Source organism: Protopterus annectens, chromosome 13.part0, assembly GCF_019279795.1.
Source record: "Protopterus annectens isolate FY-2018-M chromosome 13.part0, PAN1.0, whole genome shotgun sequence".
In the NCBI taxonomy this organism is placed as follows: domain Eukaryota; kingdom Metazoa; phylum Chordata; order Ceratodontiformes; family Protopteridae; genus Protopterus; species Protopterus annectens.
Genome location: NC_056747.1, coordinates 626,863,630 through 626,885,294, shown reverse-complemented (window position 1 = coordinate 626,885,294; position 21,665 = coordinate 626,863,630). Strand labels below are relative to the sequence as shown.

The 21,665-nt window shown below is 43.3% G+C and overlaps 1 protein-coding gene across 1 annotated transcript in view; it reads left to right on the top strand.

Annotated features, from left to right (window-relative positions):
- The window catches only part of VPS53 (VPS53 subunit of GARP complex), a 1,983,995-nt gene that overhangs the window by 1,769,601 nt on the left and 192,729 nt on the right, over nucleotides 1–21,665 (top strand). Inside the window, exon 19 of the mRNA XM_044054290.1 lies at nucleotides 18,181–18,250. Within this exon, the coding sequence (XP_043910225.1) occupies nucleotides 18,181–18,250 (70 nt within the window). The remainder of the gene's footprint in view (nucleotides 1–18,180; nucleotides 18,251–21,665) is intronic.

Here is a 21,665-nt window from a genome sequence, read left to right as displayed (position 1 = left end):
ATCTCCCTTCTCTGTACAGCTGTTTGCACATGTTATCCTGAGGAGGCTCCACGTTGTTGCAGAGATTGTTTTCCCCATGTCTCCGTTTGGGACAAGAGCTGGATGGTCTACTGTAGATGTGGTTTTCCCTGTTAGACAACTACAAGAAAAGTGCAGGGAGCAGAACATACCTCTATAATATTGCCTTCATTGATCTGACCAAGGCATTCGACTTTGTCAGTAGGAAAGGTCTGTTTGCAATTCTGGCAAAGATTGGCTATTCTCCAGTACTTCATAGCATTATCAGGGCCTTTCATGAAGGCATGAATGGGACCATTATGTACGATGGATCCACATCCAAACCTTTTGAGATTGTTAGTGGAGTAAAGCAGGGGTGTGCACTGGCTCCAATATTGTTTGGTATCTTTCTTGTCAGTTCTGTTGAACTTTGCTTCTGGAATTGCTACAGAGGGTATCTTTCTCCAAACCAGAGTGGACGGCAACCTCTTCAAACTTTTGAGACTTAAATTGAAGAACAGGATGCTTAGGAAGCATCTAAGGGAGCTACTGTTCACTGATGATGGAGATATTGTGGCTCACACTCAGCAAGAACTTCAGCCACTCATGACTCACTTTGCGGATGCATGTATGGAATTTGACTTCACAGTCAGTTCAAAGAAGACCGAGGTGATGGGCCCAAAATATGAGCACTGAGTCATCAATCATGGTGAGTGACTGTGAGCTGAAGGTTGTTAATGTACATAGGCTTTACAATCTCTGACAACTCGACATTTGATAGTGAGATCAACAAGCACATTGGAAAAGCCACCACAACGTTTTCCAGACTGACAGAGATTATGAGCTAATAATAAGCTCACTGTGCACACCAAGGTGCAGGTTTATTCAGTCTTTGTTTTGAACATATTACTCTAGGTCAGTGAAACACGGACTCTGTGATCAAAACAGGAGCAGATGCTCAGTGTATTCCTTATGCATTGCTTTAGGCACATATTTGGTATCTCATGGCAGGACAAGATCCCCAACAGTACAGTGCTTGAGAGGATTGGCACCACCTCCATTTTCACCCTACTGAAACAGAAAAGTATGCATTGGTTGAGTCATGTCTCATGCGTGACGGATGGCCGAATACAAAAGACCTTCTTTTTGGACAGCTGTAGTCTGGAAAGAGGCTGAAAGGCTGAACCAAATTGTGCTACAAGGACATATGTAAGTATGACCTTAGTGCTCTCTCCATCTGCATAAACAACTGCTATTCTCTTGCCTCAGACAAGATTTACTGGAAACAGGAAGTGAAGGAAGCTCTCACTATGTATGAAACCACCTTGGCAAGGAGAACAGAGGACAAGAGAGCACTCAGGAAGATCCATGCCCAGGATGCCAGACCAATATTTGCCTACTGCTGCCTAGAGTGTGGGAAGGACTGTCAGTCTCAGATTGGATTACACAGCCACAAAAGACACTGCTCAAATCATTCCAATAGAGGTGCAAGCCCATGATCCTTTGGTATTTAAGGATGCCTACTACTGATGTAACCATATACCTGAGATATAAAGTCATAGTCGTGCAAGTGGTTGTAAATGATGTGTGTGTGTGTAGGGAGTTAAATAAATTATGGCTGTTGGTAGTTATTTTTATTTTATTACATTGTAATATTGGCTTTAATTGCTGGGTACAGGTGTTGTCTCTCAATGAATGTGATTCATAGGTTCATAGGTGTTTACTAAGCTAACGACCACAAGTGCCGGTTTTATAGGTTCATAGGTAGGTACTAGGCTATTGGCCCAAGGGCCTACTTAAGCCTAGCCAACAAGGTTCCCTGGCTTACGCCACCCAAGAAAGTTATTTTTTCCTGTGCCACTGTCGAGCAGAGACACAGAAGTGATCCCCGGGGTGTATTTCCTATTTCCCATTCACTCATTAAGATTTTTCTTGAAGAGTGCTAATGAAGAACTTTGCTTGACATAGATGGGTAGCCTGTTCCAGAGTATGGGAAGTCTCTGGGACTGGAATCTATCCCTCCAGCATGTCCTGTTTATTGTGGTGACAAGGTTTAGGTCCCTAGAGCGTGTAGCTCGAAGGGATTGGTATTTCTTTAGGTGTAGCATGTCCAACAGTTCTGGGTTTGACATAGCTTTATATGTTAGGCAGAGATCACCTCAGAGTAAGCGATATGCTATGGAGTAAAGCTGGAGTTTTTTGAGATGGTCAGTGTAGGGCATTTGTTTGAGGCCAGTAATCCTTTATGAGGTACTTCTGTGGCCTTTCCAGCTGCTGCAGATGTCTTGTGAGGTACATTCCAAAAGGGGTGTTGTACGCTATAATGTGTCTAATGAGTGTCGAGTAGAGAGGAACAATGGCCTCTTTTTTCCTGGATGAGAACCCTTTTATGATGAGGTGTGCCACGTAGAAGGACTTCCTGACTACTTTGGCAATGTGACTATCAAAGGAGAGACTGCTGTCCACCTGGGTCCCAAGGTCTCTTATCACATATTCGGTGTTAAGTAGATTGCTGTCTATGTGGTAGTTCATAGGTACAGAGTTTTTACCAAAGGGGATGACAGTGCACTTTTTGGCATTGAGCTTGAGGCCATGGCTCTGACACCAGGCATCTGTCTCAGCGAGGCCCTCCTGACTATGGCTCCTAGTTTGCAGTCATCTGCAAACTTCATTAGCCAGAGGCCTTCTGTGTTAGCCTGTACTTCAGAGAAGTAGATACCAAACAGGAGAGGTCCCAGGACGGAACCCTGTGGTACTCCACTTGTCACTGCTTTGAGGTCAGATTTGGAGTCTGCAGCTTTTACAGTGTGGTTTCTGTCAGTGAGCCAGTTGGCAACCCATCTTGTGACGTAGGGTTTTATACCTAGTTTAGTGAGTTTAGCTATAATTCCAGAATGGGGGATAGTGCCGAAAGCCTTGGCAAGGTCAAGATAGGCTGTGTGAACCACCTTACCCTCATCTATGGCTTTGGTGACTGCCTCAAAGACGTCAATCAGGTTCAGGAGGTATGATCTGCCTTTCACAAACCCGAACTGTGTGGGATCCAGAGTTTGGAGGTTACCAATGTCTTTGTTAATGTTCCATGATGATAGGTTCCATGGCCTTGCAGACCAGGCTTGTCAGGCAAATAGGTCGATAGGTCCTGGGATCAGTTGTGGCTCCCCCTTTGTGGAGTGGCATAACTGTTGCTGTGCGCCATTCAGTGGGCACAAAGCCTGATGCGAGGCTGTTAATTGAACATGGTGCTTAAGTGTGGAGCCAGTTCGTTCTGAAATTCATGTAAAATGCAGCCTGTGATGTTGTCCTGTCCCATGGATGCTGTGTTTTTGGCTTTAGAGAGTGCAGATTTTACCTGCATAGTTGTGATTACAGGGACTCTGCATTCTGCCTGTATAGATATGGGCCCTTTAGGGGGTGAGGGGGGTGTAACATTAGCACTGAACCTATCTGCCAGGATGTTGGCAATATCAGTTGGTTCTGTAATTTTTGTGCCGTTGTGCTGTAACTCAGAGCAGATCTGGATGTTGCCATTGAGATTCTTGACATAGATATAGAATGCTTTGTGGTTGTCCTTAGAATTAGTGGCAATTTTGTTTTCATAGCTAGCTTTGGAGGATCTTATAAGGGATCTCAGCTTCTTACTGAGGCTGACCAGGGAGCTCCTCCATTCATGGGATTTTACTCTCTTTTGCAACAGTTTCTTCCTTCTGTTGTACAGTTTGTTTATGGCAGGGGACCACCAGATTGGCTTCCTTTTTTTGGAGGATTGCGTCTTGGTTGTGTTTGGGATAGCACGATCCATGCACTCGTGTAAGTGCTTATAGAGTGCATTTGTGTAGGATTCAGCAGTTGTAACTGTATTTGTCCATCTGCATGGATGTCATGAAGATGTCCTTCAAGAATGCAACTGCAGTCATAATGTGGGTTGTCCTGCCTCAGGCAGCCCTCGGTCGGCCGGATTCCAAAGTCTGGGTCCGACGTCGGCTGATGTCGCATTTCTCTCCGACGTCAGAGCGGCTGGAGTACATAAGCATCAGCCGACGCCATTTTCTTCAGTCTTTCTTGCCGCGCGGTGCCCGAAGCAGAAGCAGTTCGCAAGTGCCGGTCGGTCAGCTCCTGTATTCTTCGATACCGAAGTCATCAAAAAAGCTAAGTACCCCGTTGGGGACCTTTTCTTGCCTCAGCCGATGTCAGAAATTACTGAAAAAGTTAACAATTGTCTTTCTTGTGGTAAACAAATACCTCATAAGGATTTCCACTCTTACTGTCTTCCTTGCCTTGGCCCAGACCACGACGTCTCGGCCTGTGTAGCCTGTGCTCGCTTCAACAAGCGCACTCTCAGGCGCCGGGCGGAGTTCGCTGGAGATTTTTTCGGCAATAAATTTGCTTACACCATGCCGTCGGATCTTCCGACATCGCAAACTCCCAAGAAGTGAAAAGTCCGGGACCGACATCCTCGGCCCGCGTCTACCACCGACTCCACGCCAAAACCTAGCGCGAGTGCTCCGGTTCCCTCTGAGACGGTCTCTCCACCACTCCGAACCGAAGACACCGCATTACCGACGACTCCGATTCCGGAAATCACTCCGACGCCAGTTATCGATTTTCCTCCGGATACCGAAACCGAGGAAATGCCCGAGACCATTGCTGTAGACAAGGTCACTCCTGCACGTGGAGCTGCCAGGCCTCCTATGGCCATGTCTATTAAGGCCTACACTAGGGCTAAGGCAGCCAGCAAAACAAAGCATCTTACTACTAAAACCTTACCTCAGCCTACTCCAGAGACACAAATTATGTCCATGGCTGCTGACTTAATTTCTATGATTAGAGGTTCACAGGCCCATCCTGAGAGAGGATCCCAGCCTCCTTCTGATAAAAGGCCCCGGGTTGAACCCTTTGACCCTATTCCTTCAGATGAAGATTCTGAGGGCTCTGTCCACTCTGATAGCCAGGGAGAGCTCTTCCAGACCTATGAGGACTCGGATGCAGAAGATTCCATCCCCTCGGCCTCCCCTCCTGAGGATATTTCTTTTGGGGAAGTTCTGCATACCATGAGGGAACATTTCAAGTGGCAAGGACAGGAATATTCTGATTCCAGAAAACACCTTAGGACCTTCCTTAAGAAGCCCCAGCACAGGCCCTTAGCTATTCCTCCTGTACTTGATGTTTTGGATGATTTATATTCTGACTCTAGTGCTACCCCTGATTCTCTTCCTCCTGCTCCAGCCAAGCCAGACAGGTATTACAGGGTCCCAGAAACTCATTCCCATTTATTCAGGGCCCATACTGCTGATTTGGAAACTATTTCACAGGGGCCTAAAGGAGTTTCAGCTTCCTCCTCTAAAAATCCATTGCCCTCCAACAGGGAAGCTAGGTCATTAGAGAGATGGGGCAAAAAGGTTTACACATCCACTACCTTATCTATGAGAGCTTTGAATTGCCTTTTTCATATGTTACAATATCAGGATTTCCTGTTAGAAGATTTACAAAAAACATTAGCCACTCCTGATCCTTTAGACAGGAAGACTTTGCAGGAAGCTGTACATAACACTCAGCAAGTAAGCAATCACTTCCTGCAGTGTGGATATGATGCACTGGAAGCTTCATGTAGGGCAGCTATGACAGGGGCAGTCATTCATAGACATGCGTGGTTAAAAGATCAACCTCTACCAGATCATGTAAAGGCAAAACTTCTGGATGCACCTTTGGAAAAGAACAAGCTTTTTGGTGCTAATGCTAAGGATGTGTTAAAGACCATTGAAGAAAAAGCTAAATCAGTTCAGACGGTGAAAGATTTCCTCCAGGTTCAACCCCCCAGATTCAGTAGGAATTGGCCTTCTAAAAACTGGTCCTTTCCTAATCCAGAAAAGTTTCAAAGGGGTAAGAACAGACGTGGCCGAGGAAGAGGCCAATACAGAGGCCCTTACAGGGGACGACAATGGCAGCCAGGAAACCAAAGAAGTGACGCAGGGGTTTCACCTGCCCCACAGCCACAATCTCAATGACTTTCCTCTACTACCGCCTACCAGGGAACAAATAGAAGCTCCCTTGGGCGGGAAATTATCTCTGTTTGCAGAAAATTGGCACAGACTGACAAAGGACAAATGGATTTTGGACATTATAGACCGAGGGTACAGGTTCCATTTTCATACCTTGCCAAGAAAACAAGGCATGCCAAACCTACCACCAAACCAGAGGGCAGAGGCTATCAAGCAAATCACTCTGCTGAAAGCAATAGAAAGAGTTCCACAACAAGAACAAGACCAGGGGTTTTACTCAAGACTGTTCCTTGTTCCAAGAAAAGAATCTCAATGGAGACCAATACTGGACTTGTCCGCATTAAACACCTTTCTCATAGTACCAAAATTCAAAATGCTGACTCTACAGCAACTCCTTCCCATGCTGGGCAAGGGGTCTTGGATGATTACTCTGGACCTCAAGGAGGCATACCTGCATGTCCCTATCAGACACAGCTGCAGAAGATACCTCAGATTTCTTGCAGGGCCAGAGCATCATCAGTTCTCAGCATTGCCATTTGGCTTATCTACTGCGCTCAGAGTATTCACAAAATGCCTGGCTTCAGTAATTGCTCATTGCAGGCTCCAGGGGATACAAATTTACCCGTACCTGGACGACTGCCTCATACAAGCGGACGACAAACTGATGTTGACAAAAAACTTGGATTATGTCATACGATTACTTCAAGCTCTGGGATACACAGTCAACTTCCAAAAGTCAAGACTACAGCCATCCCAGCAAATAATCTTCTTAGGAGCCAAACTAGACACAGCCTCTCAAATGGCTTACCTGACAGAAGACAAGCAAGAAAAGTTAACTCATTACTTCAAAGGTTTAGCAAAACTCTCCCAGATGACTGCAAGGAGATTCCTACAGGCCCTGGGTTACATGGCATCCTGCATTCTCCTGGTTCCATTAGCAAGACTACACATGAGAAAGCTTTAATGGTACCTAAAAAGCATTTGGTCTCAACACAGCAACAAGTTGGAGACAATCATACCGCTCATTCCATGCCTACAAAAGGAATTCCTATGGTGGGCCTCGGTGAGCCAGGCAAACACAGGTATGTCATTCAAAAAACCACAGATAACACAGACCATGACCATAGACGCCTCAGACCTTGGATGGGGGGGCGCACATGGAAGGCAGGTGTATACAAGGACAATGGGCTCCAAAGGAAACACATCTGCATATAAACCAAAAGGAAATGCTGGCAGTAATGCATACCATCAAGGCCTTTCAACACCAACTTCAGCAAGGCCATTTACTGATACGGACAGACAACACCACTGTGATGTGGTACATAAACAAGCAAGGGGGCACCCACTCTTACCCCCTTTGCAGACTGACAATGCATCTTTGGGAGAAATCACTGAGCCTAAACATCCAGTTACAATCCCAGTTTGTTCCAGGCAAAGACAATGTGTTGGCGGACAGTCTAAGCAGGAATTTCACAGATCCACACGAGTGGAGGTTACATCCGAAGGTCTTCACACAACTCACTTCGACATGTGGCAGGCCAGAAGTGGATCTATTTGCCTCTCACCTCAACCATCTTCTACCAAAATTCTGCACAAGGACATACCATCCAAAAGCTTGGAAAATAGATGCTCTCTCATTCAACTGGAACTTCCTAACAACCTATGCATTCCCACCTCTGCCACTGATGACCTCATTATTACTAAAGATCAAAGCAGAGAGACCCAAGGGAATCATAATAGCTCCGGACTGGCCAAGACAACACTGGTACCCACTACTACGGAGCATATGTCACACCAGGAGGTGGGCCCTTTCCCAATGGCCTCTACTTTTGACTCAACACAATTTCGAAACAGTGCATCCAAACCTTCAGACACTGCAGCTAACAGCCTGGGAGATCCCATAAATAACTTCAACCTATCTCTCTCCAAGGAAGTTCAGTGGATACTAACAGAGGCTCGAAGACCATCCACCAGAAAGGTTTACTTAGCAAAGTGGAAAATATTCAGCAATTGGAATACCAGCAAGGGACATGATGCATCATTGTTGAACATCCCACTCATCTTGGAATATTTGGCAGATATGTTAAAGAACGGCCTCTCATATTCTTCCATAAAGATACATGCATCAGCTATTTCAGCTAGATACAACACTGATCCTCCTGTTTTTTCACACCCTTTACTAAGGCAAATCCTCAGGGGAATCAAGAACATTAAGCCACCAAGAAAGGCCCCAGTGCCAGCCTGGGACCTCAATTTTGTCCTAGAAAAACTGACTCTACCTCCATTTGAGCCAGCAGCTTCAGTTGACTTGCAATTTCTCTCATGGAAGACAGCTTTCCTCTTGGCAATTACCTCAGCAAGAAGGGTTTCTGAACTCCAGGCCCTAATGGCAATACCACCGTTCATAATTTTTCACAGAGACAGGGTTTCATTAAGGACCAACCCTACCTTTATGCCAAAGGTGGTATCTAGGGTTTCTTTAAATCAAGCCATTCATCTGGCTGCTTTCTTTCCCAATCCTGAGAATAAGGGGGAAAGACTGTTGCATACCTTGGACATTCACAGACAACTTCGATACTACCAGGACAGAACCAAGGCCAGTAGGAAGTCTGAACAACTTTTTGTAGCTTACGCCCCTGCAGTCCAAGGAAAAGCAATTTCAAAACAGACTATTTCAAAATGAATTGGACATTGCATCAGATTCTGTTATTCCTTTCATGGAAAGACTGTTCCAGCCAGTGTCAGACCACATACCACCAGAGCTACAGCCACCTCTACAGCATTCTTAAGAGGGGTGCCTACTAAGGACATTCTAGATGCTGCTACATGGAGCTCCGTGCATACATTCTCCAAACACTACAATCTCCCTCTATTCTCCAGATCCAGAGCAGGCTTTGCTTCGGCAGTCCTGCAGGGTCTGATTGCCACACCATCTTTTTCCTAGAGCATTCCTCCTCCCCCAGCTAAGCTATGGTATTTACCCACATGTTATGACTGCAGTTGCATTCTTGAAGGACATAGTACAGTTTTGTACCTACCATAAATGTAGATGTCCGATAGACATGCAACTGCAGTCGGATTTTCCCTCCCTCCATACCCCTCTATGCCTAGGGTCCACTCCTATCCCTGTTACTCTTAGCTGGGGATATCTGTTATGGTGTATTTGTTTTATTGCTCTTTTATTTGTCTGGAATCCTGTTTTTGTCTTCCAATTTGATTACAGCCTTCCTTGGAGGGCTCCTGGCATCTGGGGCAAGAAACACTGAAGAAAATAGCGTCGGCTGATGCTTATGTACTCCAGCCGCTCTGACGTCGGAGAGAAATGCGACATCAGCCGACGTCGGACCCAGACTTTGGAATCCGGCCGACTGAGGGCTGCCTGAGGCAGGACAACCCACATGTTATGACTGCAGTTGCATGTCTATCGGACATCTACATTTATGGTAGGTACAAAACTGTACTTTCACCATTTCTGTCTTAAGAAGCATGAAGTTGGCTTTGGAGAAATGTTTTACCATGGTTTCCTTAATGGGGAGTGGGGGCGGGATGTAGATATCAAGGGTGATTAGCTTATGGTCGGATCAGACCAACGAGGAGTTGACTTCAGGTGTGGAACACTGGTCACTCATGTTGGTAATGACTAGGTCTAGGATATTGTTGCCCCTGGTGGGGGTGTGGATAAGTTGATCCAGGGCACTGGAGTTTATGAATTCCAGAAAGCGTTGAGCGCAGTGGTGCATGAGTAGTTTTCCCATTTAATGGGTGGGCAGTTGAAGTCACCCATTATTGGGGTGTTTGGTTGAACCCTAATATTTTCCAGTACATCAAGAAAAGAGGAGTGGGAATCATGGGGCATGATTGGGGATCTGTAGCAAGATACAATTTGGATTACAGTTTTGCCCAGAGTTAGTTGCACTTGGATAACCTTGGATGCATTATGCTGAGCAACTAGCCTGGAGGTGTGGATATCTTTAATGAATATGGACACACCTCCACCTTTGCTGTTTTGGTCCAGGTTACATGGCCGAAAAGTGTGGTATGAGTTATAGCCTGGTAGTGCAGGGGTGCTCTCTGAAGCCTTGAACCAGGTCTCAGTCACTGCACAGATATCGATGTTCTCCATTTTAAGGAGTGCCTCGAGTGACTGCATTTTGAGATTTAGACTTCTAGCATTGAGTAGCATTACCCTCAGTTTTTGCTTGCCTGTTCCTGCTACGGTGGTGAATTTGTCATTTGAACCTTGCCTAAAAAAGGCACTTTAGGGGCAGCAGGAGCCTTAGCTAGTATCTGGAATCCCAGGTGCGACAGGTGCAGGCCATCTGTGGCAAAGCATTGTGGTCTATCGACCATGTCATCCCAAGCAGACAGATACTGGATCCCCTTAGAATGACACCAGAAGCTTAGCCAATTGTTGACGTCAGTCATTTTGTCCTTGTACTGCAAGCCATGCATCCCAAATCTTTCACAAGTTCTTGTACCCTTGATAAATATAAGCAGGGACTTGGGAGATGAAACATTTACAAGCAGTGCCTTGGGAGAGGAGCCATTTACATACAGACTCTCTGTGTCCATTGAAGACATAGGTGCCAAACCAGTGATGAATTTAGTGATTCCCACCCAGTTGTCCAAATTACACTTGACTTGAGTTAGGGAGGAACTCTGTTTCACATGCATGGGGAGCCTGTTCCAGAGAGGGGATAGTCTGTGGGATACATGCCTGTCTCTGCAGCAGGTCCTATTTATACACAGGCAAGGTTTAAGTCTTTAGAATGGGTAATTCTGGTGCTGTTTGTTTTGCAGATATGCAGGAGGTCCATCAAGGCAGGGTCTGACAATGCCTTATATGCCAGGCATAACTCTCCCCTCAACAGCCTGTTGTAGACAAAATACAGGGATAGAGCATTGTGGACCCTGCACAGGGTATGTTACTTATGCCATGAATTCTTTTAGTGAGGAACCTGTGTGGATGTTCCTATTGTTGGATGTGCCTGGTTAGGTACATACCAAAGGAGGCATTGTACTCAATGATAGGTCTTATGAATGCTGAATACATTGGAGCACTGACTCCCTTGGACCTAGATGCCATACCTTTGTTTATAAGTTGCACAGCATAGTATAATTTTCTCATTGCTGTAGACATATGATGGTATTGTCTGTGTGTGTGTCCTCAAGTCCCTGACTACTGGGTCACCTCTTAGGGGTGTGTTGTCAATATGATAGTTAACAGGGCTGGATGACTTCCCAAAGGATACTATTATGCATTTCTTGGCATTTAGTTTTACTGCATGGCTCTTGCACCAGTTATTTGTCTTTTATCAGCCCTTCCTGGAGAACATTTATGTCAATGGGGGATTCTGTGACTGCTTCTAATTTGCAGTCATTTGTAAATTTAGTCAGCCAGAGGCCATTGACATTGGCCTTGATTTAAGATAAGTAAACGCCGATAAACAGCAGTCCCAGGACCAATCCCTGAGGGACTGTGCTTGTGACTGGGCTCTTTCTGGTGGTGGACTTCTCAATTCTAACTTTCTGGAACCTGTCTGTGACAAGCTAGCTGGCTATACACCAGGTGACGTAAAGATTTATACCTAACCTAGTGAGGTAGTCAACAATGCCGGAGTAGGGAATTGTGTCAAATGATTTGGCCAGGCCAGGGTAGGTAGTGTGAACCATTTTGCCCTCATCCATTACTTTGGTGACCTTCTCAAAGTAGTCCAGCAGGCTGAGTAAGCACGATCTGCCCATGATGAAATCAAATTGGGTTGGTTCCAGTGTCTGCAGGCTTCCTATATCATTACCGATTATTTCCATGGCTTAGCATATGAGACTAATGAGACTTGTGGGTCTGTAGATGGCCTACATTTGTACACAGGAGTTACTGTTGCTGTTCTTTGGAGGCTATAGTTAAACAGCAGTTCCAGAGGACATGATAGGTCATGGTTCATGCTATTTAGAAGGCATTCTGGGATATTGTCTGGGTCCATTGATTCACTGTGTTTGGCCGTAGAGTATTAAGAACCTGTTCCATAGTTACAGTATGGGGAGTTATATTTGATGGTGTTTCCTGAGGGACACTTGAGGGGGAGAGAGGGGTAAAGTTGGAGATGAATTTGTAGGCCAGTAGGTTTGCTATGTCTTCTTGCTTAGTATAGGTGGTTTCATTAACAGTAAGCTCTGCACATAATTGTGTATTGCCTTTGAGGTTGCGGACATAGCTAAAGAATGACTCTTGGTTGTCCTTGTTCTTGGAAGCCAAATTTACCTCAAATTTGGCTTTGGCAGGTGTGGTAGTCAAAAAAGCTGGCCCAATTTGCAGTTGATATTTTATACCTGATAAATCAGAAAAGGACATTTCAGTGTTGTGGAACATTTTGAGACAGTTTCAGATATTTTCTGGATACAAAATGAATGAAGCTAAAACAAAGGCACCAAGTGTAAATTACGTACCCACATATGAACTGGTTCAACAATATCTATACTTTTGGGGACATAATAATTTGGAGTATGGCTTAAAAAAAGATTTGGGTGTAGCAGCTAAGGATATGTGGGAAGAGACTAAACAAAAGATAATACAAAAACTGAGAAATGGGAAGCTCTGTTTTATGGATATGGATAGCAAGATACAAGCAGATGAAATGTGTAGTCCCTTTAGTTTTATACACAGTTCAGGCATATTTTATCAACCAGAAAAGAAGTTGTGGATAACAATTAATAAAGAACTGAAGGATTTTATCTGGGTGGGGAGGATGGCAAGAGTCAAGTGTGATAAGCTGATTCTTCCAAAAGAACAAGGCAGGCAGTCTGGGACTACCCGATTTGAAGGGATATTTCAGAGCTACACAGTTAAGGCTACTACACATAGCACAAGCAGAAACCTATAATTCAAAGTGGAAAGGGATGATGGCAAAACAGGGAAAAGCTCAAGAAACAAGGAGAGACTAGAATTTTGGATGCAGATCCTTCAGGATAATAACAATAACCAGGATGTTAGAAAGAATGCAGAAGCAAGATTAGGTAACTAATTCATAAAGTAGCAGAGTGTATTCTAAGAACTAAGCCAACATGGGAATGGAGAAAGGAGATTCTGCTGATAGAGATGACTGCAATTAGGGATACAGAAAATAGCCAAGAAGGGGCTGTAATTTATTGGGGAAAAAAGAACCAAGGTATTGGGAGCAGATAATTAGAGATGGAAAGATAATAGAATGGGAAGAGGCCAATAATTTATTTGGACTGCAGGTTAGAGATTGTCTTCCCTATCAAGGATTGATACCAGAATATATAGGCAAAGAGAATGAAATAGGGGCATCCTAAGTGAAAGACCAACACTGGTAGAGTTTTTAGTAGAATCTAGACCAGAAGCTGCTGTTAAAAAAAAAGAATAATTAGTACATCATATAAAATATTGCATGATAACTATAAGAATCAATCAAAGGAGGTTAGAAAGAATGCAGAAGCAAGATTAGATAACTAATTCACAAAGAAGCAATGGGGGATATATGTATGTCTTCCAAATATGCAACAAAGTCTAGAAGATTTAGGATCTTTGCTTGGAAGTGTTTACATAGGTATTTTTATACCCCATGTAGACTCCAAAGAATTTTTCCTCAAGTAGATAGATAACAAATGTTGGAGGTGTAATGTAGAAGAAAGGTATTTAGGAACATATTTTCTGGGGGTGTACTGAGTTGGCAGACTTTAAAAATTCCCTGCAGACTACTCCATCAGAAATACTAGGTGAGCAAATTGGTATGACTAAGGAAATTATTTTTCTGAGCTGTGATACAGAATCAGAATTGCCTAGACACGGTAAGGCCTTGCTGAGTCTAGTTGTGGTGGCTGACAAAAAAGCAGTTGCTAGGAAATGGAAACCAGTCTAAACCACCTGTACTAGAAGTAGTGAATATAGTAACAGAGATAAAACAACTGGAAATGGGAACTTTAGAAAAGGGTAGGAGCAAACTACATAGAAAAAAAGGAAATTGTGAGAACAGTACAGGCATATGAGGAATGAGGTTTAAAAGAAGGTAGAATTTGCATTAGCTATGTAATGCTTGATTGACAGTGACTAGGTAGATTACAATTGATGCATAATGTTTGCTACTAAAATTCTGGCAATATGGTTTGTTTTCACTTCTATAAATGTACGATTGCCTATGTTATAAGTGATAATTTAATAAAGATGTTTCTTATTTAACAACAACAACAACAACAAAAATTGGCTTTGGCAGACTTTTTTGTCCTCTGAGTTGTTTTAGTTTGATGAGAGTGCTTTCATCCTACTGGGTGATACATCTCCTCATTTTTGCCATGATTTCATCTTTCTCTTATACAGCCTACTGACGATGCGATTCCACAGGGTGGCATGTTTTTTGAGTTAGTTCTATACTTCTTCCTGATGGGGACAGCTGCCTCTGCTTGTGAAGGGTTTCTGTGAGCAGTTCCATGTAGGCAGGGGTCTCAAGGTTTATAGGGGGTTGCCATTTTGCCAGGTTGTCACTTAATAGTAGGAAGTTGGCCTTAGAGTAGTTTCTGAATATTCCAAGGGATAGCAAGGGTTCCAGGTTTTATTTTTACTTCAATTGAGAACATTTTGTGGTCTTACCTTACCAGGGAAGACATTACACTACAGGGTGTGCAGCACTCTCCCATATTAGTGAGGACCAGATCCAGTATGTCTGTATCCTTGGTTGGTGTACTGGCAGTCTGGTCCAGGGAGTTTGTATTTACAAAATCCAGGAATCTGGATAGACACTGTTGTCATTCTTTCAAGTTAGACAGTCATTATTATAGCTTTACAGAGGTAGTGCGCATTTGTGTGATGCTACGTGGTGGTTGTTTTGAGATTATCAGATGTCTGAGGTGTGCACATTCAGTAAAGTGCCTGTAATTGATGAGTGATGAAAATGGCTGAATCTCTGTGGGAGATGGGGTTTCAGTACATCTAAAAGCAACAAGGGTGATCATGCTTTTTTCACTTTCCATCATTCAAACATTGGCATTTTACTCGATAAGTGGCTTTTTGTAGCAGTCTGGGCAGGATACATGTGATAACAGCTGATTGTTGGTAGAGTGTTGCATCGAGTAGCATTGCCAATTTAACAGTGGTTGAATTTTTGATTATGGTGCCCTGTGTGTGTAGTCTGCATGTACTCTCCCTGTCTTTGTGTGGATTTTATCCATGTGCTTTGAGCTCTTTTCACAGACTTTCAGCTGTATAATATATGCTTCTGGCCATTTATACTTTTAGTTTTATCCCAATCTAACAGCAGAAGGATACATAGAATGTACCTATCTCTCTTTAGAAGGGCAGGAAGGCTGACAGTATTGCTATATAGGATTTATATATCCTTGCATTTAACGTTTCTGTTTTGTTGGCATTGACCTTTAAGATTTAGGCACAGTTTTTTCTTTGAAGCGTTTAGAAACCTATGACTTCTGGGTACGTAGCAGTCTCCAGAACCCAAGCTTAACTGAGTTGTTTCATCCAAACTTATTTCCATGGAGTCTTGGTCACTTAGGGTATGTATTAAAAGCATGGGGAGGGGGGGCTAAAAAGTAAGACACCATGTGAAAAAGCAAAAAAAGAAGTAACCTATCTGAATGGTGTTTGATCAGAATGAGGGGAAACAGGGGAAGGGCATAGGTGAAGTGCAGTGGAGACAAGTAGGTAACAAGGTGACCCATGAAGTCCTTTGTGTAGGACTCCATTTCGCCTAAGGCTGGCCGTGTTGATTGCAACATTTATTCATTTATTTGTCCTTTGATTACTGGGGAAGTCTGACTGAGCTGAGAGCCATTTTCAGTGTGTGAAGATTGTTGGTAAAAATATGAAATAGGAGGGTCCAGTTATGGAGCCTTGTGGAACCCCATTTGAAGTGGGCAGAAAGAGAGAAAAATAATCTTGCCATTTAACAGATTGATATCTTTCTGACAGCTAGTAAACCATCTGAGTAAGGGTTCAGATAGGCCTGCTAGAGATGGTTGTTGAAGTTTGTGATGCAAAACAGTGTTGAAGGCTTTTGACAAGTTAAAGCAGAGCGAAGATACAAGTTAGTCTTTCTCCCTTCCTTGTTTAATCATATTTATGAATGTCAGAAGGGCAGTGATGGTACTGTGACCTGGGTGTAAACTATGTTGGGTCAGTGTAATGAGGTTCTTGTGAAGTAGGCAATGGAGTAGTTTGAGCATACATTTTCCAAGATTTTAGAGAGAGGGGAGAGTATAGCGATAGGTCTGAAATTAGTTAAGCCAGTGGAGGTATTGCCTTTCTGTAGAGGAAGGATAAAATATTTATTTCCAGAGTAGAGGTGCATAGGACTCTTGAATGGGTCTATTAATTTGAGTGGAGACTGGTAAGGCTGTTAAGCTAACAGCAGTCTTTTTTAAAAGTCTGGAGGAATGGGGTCTGGTGCTAGCTTGGTTAGTTTTAATTTCATTAGACAATTTTGATAGTATTTGTTGAAATTCATTGAAAGGAGAGAGTTGGGATGTTGGTATTTGTTAGGCTGCTGGAGTTATAATTTGTTGGATACTTATGGATTGATTTGGAAATGCTTGTAATGAAGTGGGTATTGAAAACAGAGGCCATATCGAGTGGGGAGCACTAAGGGTTTGGATTGGGCTGTTTATTTTTGCCTGGGTATAAGACGTGCAGTAGGTGGATTGGACACTCTCTAAATTGGCCATAGGTGAGTGTGTGTGCGCGAGTGAGTGATGCAAATGAACTACAGTGGCAGGGCTAGCCACCCAGCAATGTAACCCTTGGCTTGAGATGATTGTCACTGCGGAAGTGACAAACCGACCTCCATGTGCAAAATGGGAAAAGGGGTTGAGGATGGCTGGATGGATATTAACTTATGTTGGACCAGAAGAGTTTGAGTTGTTGTTTTTGTTTTGCAGGTCAGAGTAGCATTGTTTTTCTCTAGTTTGATAAGGTACTTGGTTTGGCTACATAGCTTATAGAGTTCAAAGTTTTTTCTACTTTGTCTCTATTTTACATTGTTTGCCTAGTTATTTGGATTAGGATTAGCCAAGAAGCAGGGTTGTTTTGGACTCTTATTTTTTTAACTGAAGGGACATTTTATTGAGAGTATTAATTATGATATTATTGAAGTGTTTAATTCTCACATCCAGGGGGAGTTGTCTAAGGATATTTCAGTTGTGTAATTTTAAGTTGGTATTGAATAAGACTGGGTCATGATTAGATAGATTCCAGGTATGTCTGTAGAGGTCCTGGTTATGAGGGTTGAGGAATCATTGTTTTCTGTAGGTAGGACGAATCTGGTAGTGATCCATGGGAGCTAATATTAGTGGGCACATTGATCAATATCCAGTCAAGGATAGTTGTATATATTCATAGAGCTGGTAAAGTGGCTATAATGTGTGGGTACATGCTGAGGTTGTCTATGGATACAAATGAATGACCACACCTGATTGGTCATAGGTAATGGTCATTGACCAGCTGTAATATGTCTTCTCTGTAATACAGTACTTACAACAGAGCAGCATAATTGTACATGTGCTCAAAATATCTTGCAAAATACATGCATATTCCCTTAAAATAATTCATACTCTGGTCAGAGAAAGGCAAGCAAGGCAGCAGTCTTTGTCAGTCTGTTCTTAATAAGTATTGGCTTGAAGAAGAATCATTGAGTGATCGGCAGCAAACAGTTCTTATTTGCCTGATAAGGGAAGAGTAGTCGCCTCACAGTAAGACGTTGTCCCGTTCGATTCTCAGCTAGAGCATCTTCTGTGTGGAGATATGCGTGAATGGGCGTACCTTTGTTGAAGGTTGTGCGTCAGAGCTGGCAACTCGGCACGTAAAAATCTGCTGTCAATCATTAGCGGACCGGAGTTCCGCTGTGGCGACCCCTAACTGGGAAAAACCGAAAGACACAACAACAAAAAGTGATTAAAACATATACGTTTTTTTTTCATGTTTATTAGGTCTTTGGATTTTTTTTTCCATGATACTTTTGACATGTATGCTATGTGATACTTCAGGTTTTGGCATAAGCATATATATTTATTTATTTATTTTGAAGAAAGAAATGATAGTCTGGTAAGTAACATGCTTTGGAGTATCCCTTCATCAGAATGTTTGCAGTGAGGTCTCTTTGTTCATCACTGTGTTTTTGTGGTCTTTGTAATATTTCATCTGTGTTTGTTTCCCATCTTACAGCTCCTTCATCCCAAAGTTTATCAGCCATTTATTCAAGTGCAAGCCAATCAGCATGGTAGGAGCGGAACAGGTAAGAATATATGTATGACTTGCTCTGTGGATATGCTAACCACATTTGTTTCTAATTTCTTTTGCTGGACTCAACCTAGCCATAAAATGATAGCGCCATTCCTTTAATTTCCTTACTGTGATCTATTATTGCCCCTTTATCCTAGTATATCTCTTATTCTGGGAATTTCCAGTAGCTCTAGTGACTTGCAGCTACCCTGTAGACCGCCGAGTGTCACATAGGTTTGCAACTCACTCCCTGAGTTGCTGTTAACAAGTGGGGCAGTTAATTAAAAGTTAAGTCATTGAACTGCAGAGGATGAAAACAGAAGAAAATAGGAGGGGTAAGTAAAGAAATGTATAACATGGTACTTAAAAGGTTGTATGGCATATGGTGAATTGATGTGCATGTGTTCAGACGCAGCTGAAAGCACACCTACCACACCAGAGGATGTCCACTGTAGGAAGCAGCACCAAAGAAGGGAGTGGGTGGAGGGCTGTAGATGCAGAAATCACCCTAAACTCAAGTACATACAGTGTTGCAGTCATTATAGAAGCTCCAGTTTAACTCCATGATTTGTACATCCATCTTCCTTTCCTTCCAACATTAGGAAATCACACATTTTTATGCCTCATAGTCCTTAGTCTCAGTTTGCCATGCAAAGCCCATGCTACTTGCATACCTGTCTGCTAATTAAAACTGCTACACACCAAGAGAATTACTGTACCATCCATTATCTCAAGTCTTTTATGAAGCAGATAAACACATACAGAAAACATACAGAAAATGTCAGACATGCTTATTCAGTTTACAGCTTACAGAATGTGTTTTGTGTGTCAATAATATGCTTTAAGCATGGAGATAATTTGTGTACTTGTATCCTATCTGTGAAAATAATAATTATATAGCTGCATTACTGAACACCCCCCACCCTAATGTATGTGCAGGCCTGTTTTCTGATCTGTGACTATTAAGTTAGAAACACATCCCTTCTGTGTTTGTGGCATCTATCTAGAAAAGTGAGGAAGTGACAGTACCTAATATAAAATGGAATAATATACAAGATGAAGCATATAATGGAAGAATAGTTGGCTGCGACAGCATTGCACCAGTTCTGCAGAGGGCCACTGTACTGACTGTGACTCAGTTGACCCGAGTTGAAGTAGCATCAGATGACTGTTGGGGACTGCATAGTAGAGGACATAAGTAAGGAGGCATGGTCAAATACTTTTTCTCAGGAAAGAGCAGGTTAGGAAAGACATCTGCTCACTACATCAGAGCAGCACGGCTTTCACAAAATTAGTACCTCAGCAGACTCCCTTTGCAGTGAATATGTGTTACTGCGAGTTCTGCTCAGCCATTCAGTTCAGCAGGGAACTATTTTCTGAAGGATGTACATGAACATGTGACCGTGAGTACTATTAGCTAGGTACTGTGCAATGGTGCTTTTTCCTGTGATTTATCGTGATGTTGGGCCCTTGTCCATATGGGATTTTCCTAGGTTTCATTTTCTCCTTCAAGTGGAGGCAGTACATGCAGTAGTGACCTACATCAATCAAGCTTTATACACGCTGTAATTGCAGCACATATTTAGATGATTTCAGGATCCATGAATAACAAATTCACCACCGTAACAGGAACAGGCAAGCAAAAACTGAGGGTAATGCTACTCAATGCTGGAAGTCTAAATCTCAAAATGCACTCACTTGAGGCACTCCTTAAAATGGAGAACATCGATATCTGTGCAGTGACTGAGACCTGGTTCAAGGCTCCAGAGAGCACCCTTGCACAACCAGGCTATAACTCATATCACACTTTTCGGCCATGTAACCTAGACTGAAACACCAAAGGTGGAGGTGTGTCCATATTCATTAAGGATATCCACACCTCCATGCTAGTTGCTCAGCATAATGCATCCAAGGTTATCCAAGTGCAACTAACTCTGGGCAAAACTGCAATCCAAATTGTAGCTTGCTACAGATCCCCCCACCATGCCCCAGGATTCCCACTCCTCTTTTCTTGATGTACTGGAAAATATTAGGGTTCAACCAAACACCCTAATAATGGGCGACTTCAACTACCCATTCATTAACTGGGAAAACTACTCGTGTACCAACTCCTTAGCTCAACGCTTTCTGGAATTCATAAACTCCAGTGCCCTGGATCAACTTATCCACACCCCCACCAGGGGCAACAGTATCCTAGACCTAGTCATTACCAACATGGGTGACCGGTGTTTCACACCTAAAGTCAACTCCTCGTTGGTCCGATCCGACCATATGCTACTCACCCTTGATATCCACATCCTGCCCCCAGCCCCCATTAAGGAAACCATGGTAAAGAAATTCTCCAAAGCCAACTTCATGCTTCTTAAGACAGAAGTGGTGAACTTCATGACACCCATGCAGATGGACAATACAGTTACAACTGCTGAATCCTACACAAATACACTCTATAAGCACTTACACGAGTGCATGGATCGTGCTATCCCAAACAGAACCAAGACGCTATCCTCCAAAAAAAGGAAGCCAATCTGGTGGTCCCCTGCCATAAACAAACTGTACAACAGAAGGAAGAAACTGTTGCAAAAGAGAGTAAAATCCCATGAATGGAGGAGCTCCCTGGTCAGCCTCAGTAAGAAGCTGAGATCTCTTATAAGAGCCTCCAAAGCTAGCTACGAAAACAAAATTGCCACTAATTGAAAACAAAATCGCCACTAATTCTAAGGACAACCACAGAGCATTCTATAGCTATGTCAAGAATCTCCATGGCAACACCCAGATCTGCTCTGAGTTACAGCACAAAGGCACGAAAAGTACAGAACCAACTGATATTGCCAACATCCTGGAAGATAGGTTCAGTGCTAACTTTACCCCCCCACCCCCTAAAGGGCCCATATCTATACAGGAAGAATGCAGAGTCCCTGTAATCACAACTACTCAGGTAAAAGCTGCACTCTCTAAAGCCAAAAACACAGCATCCATGGGACTGGACAACATCCCAGGCTGCGTTTTACACGAACTTCAGAACGAACTGGCTCCCCACTTAAGCACCATGTTCAATAATAGACTCACATCAGTCTTTGTGCCCACTGAATGGCGCACAGCAATAGTTATCCCACTCCACAAAGGGGGAGCCACCACTGATCCCAGAAACTATCGACCTATTAGCCTGACGAGCCTGGTCTGCAAGGCCATGGAACGTATCATCATGGAACTCATAAACAAAGACATTAGTAGCCTCCAAACTCTGGATCCCACTCAGTTGGGGTGAACCTGATCAACTTCTTTGAGGCATTCATCAAAGCCGTAGATGAGGGTAAGGTGGTTCACACAGTCTATCTTGACCTCGCCAAGGCTTTCGACACCATCCCCCATTCTGGAATTATAGCTAAACTCACTAAACTAGGTATAAATCCCTACGTCACAAGATGGGT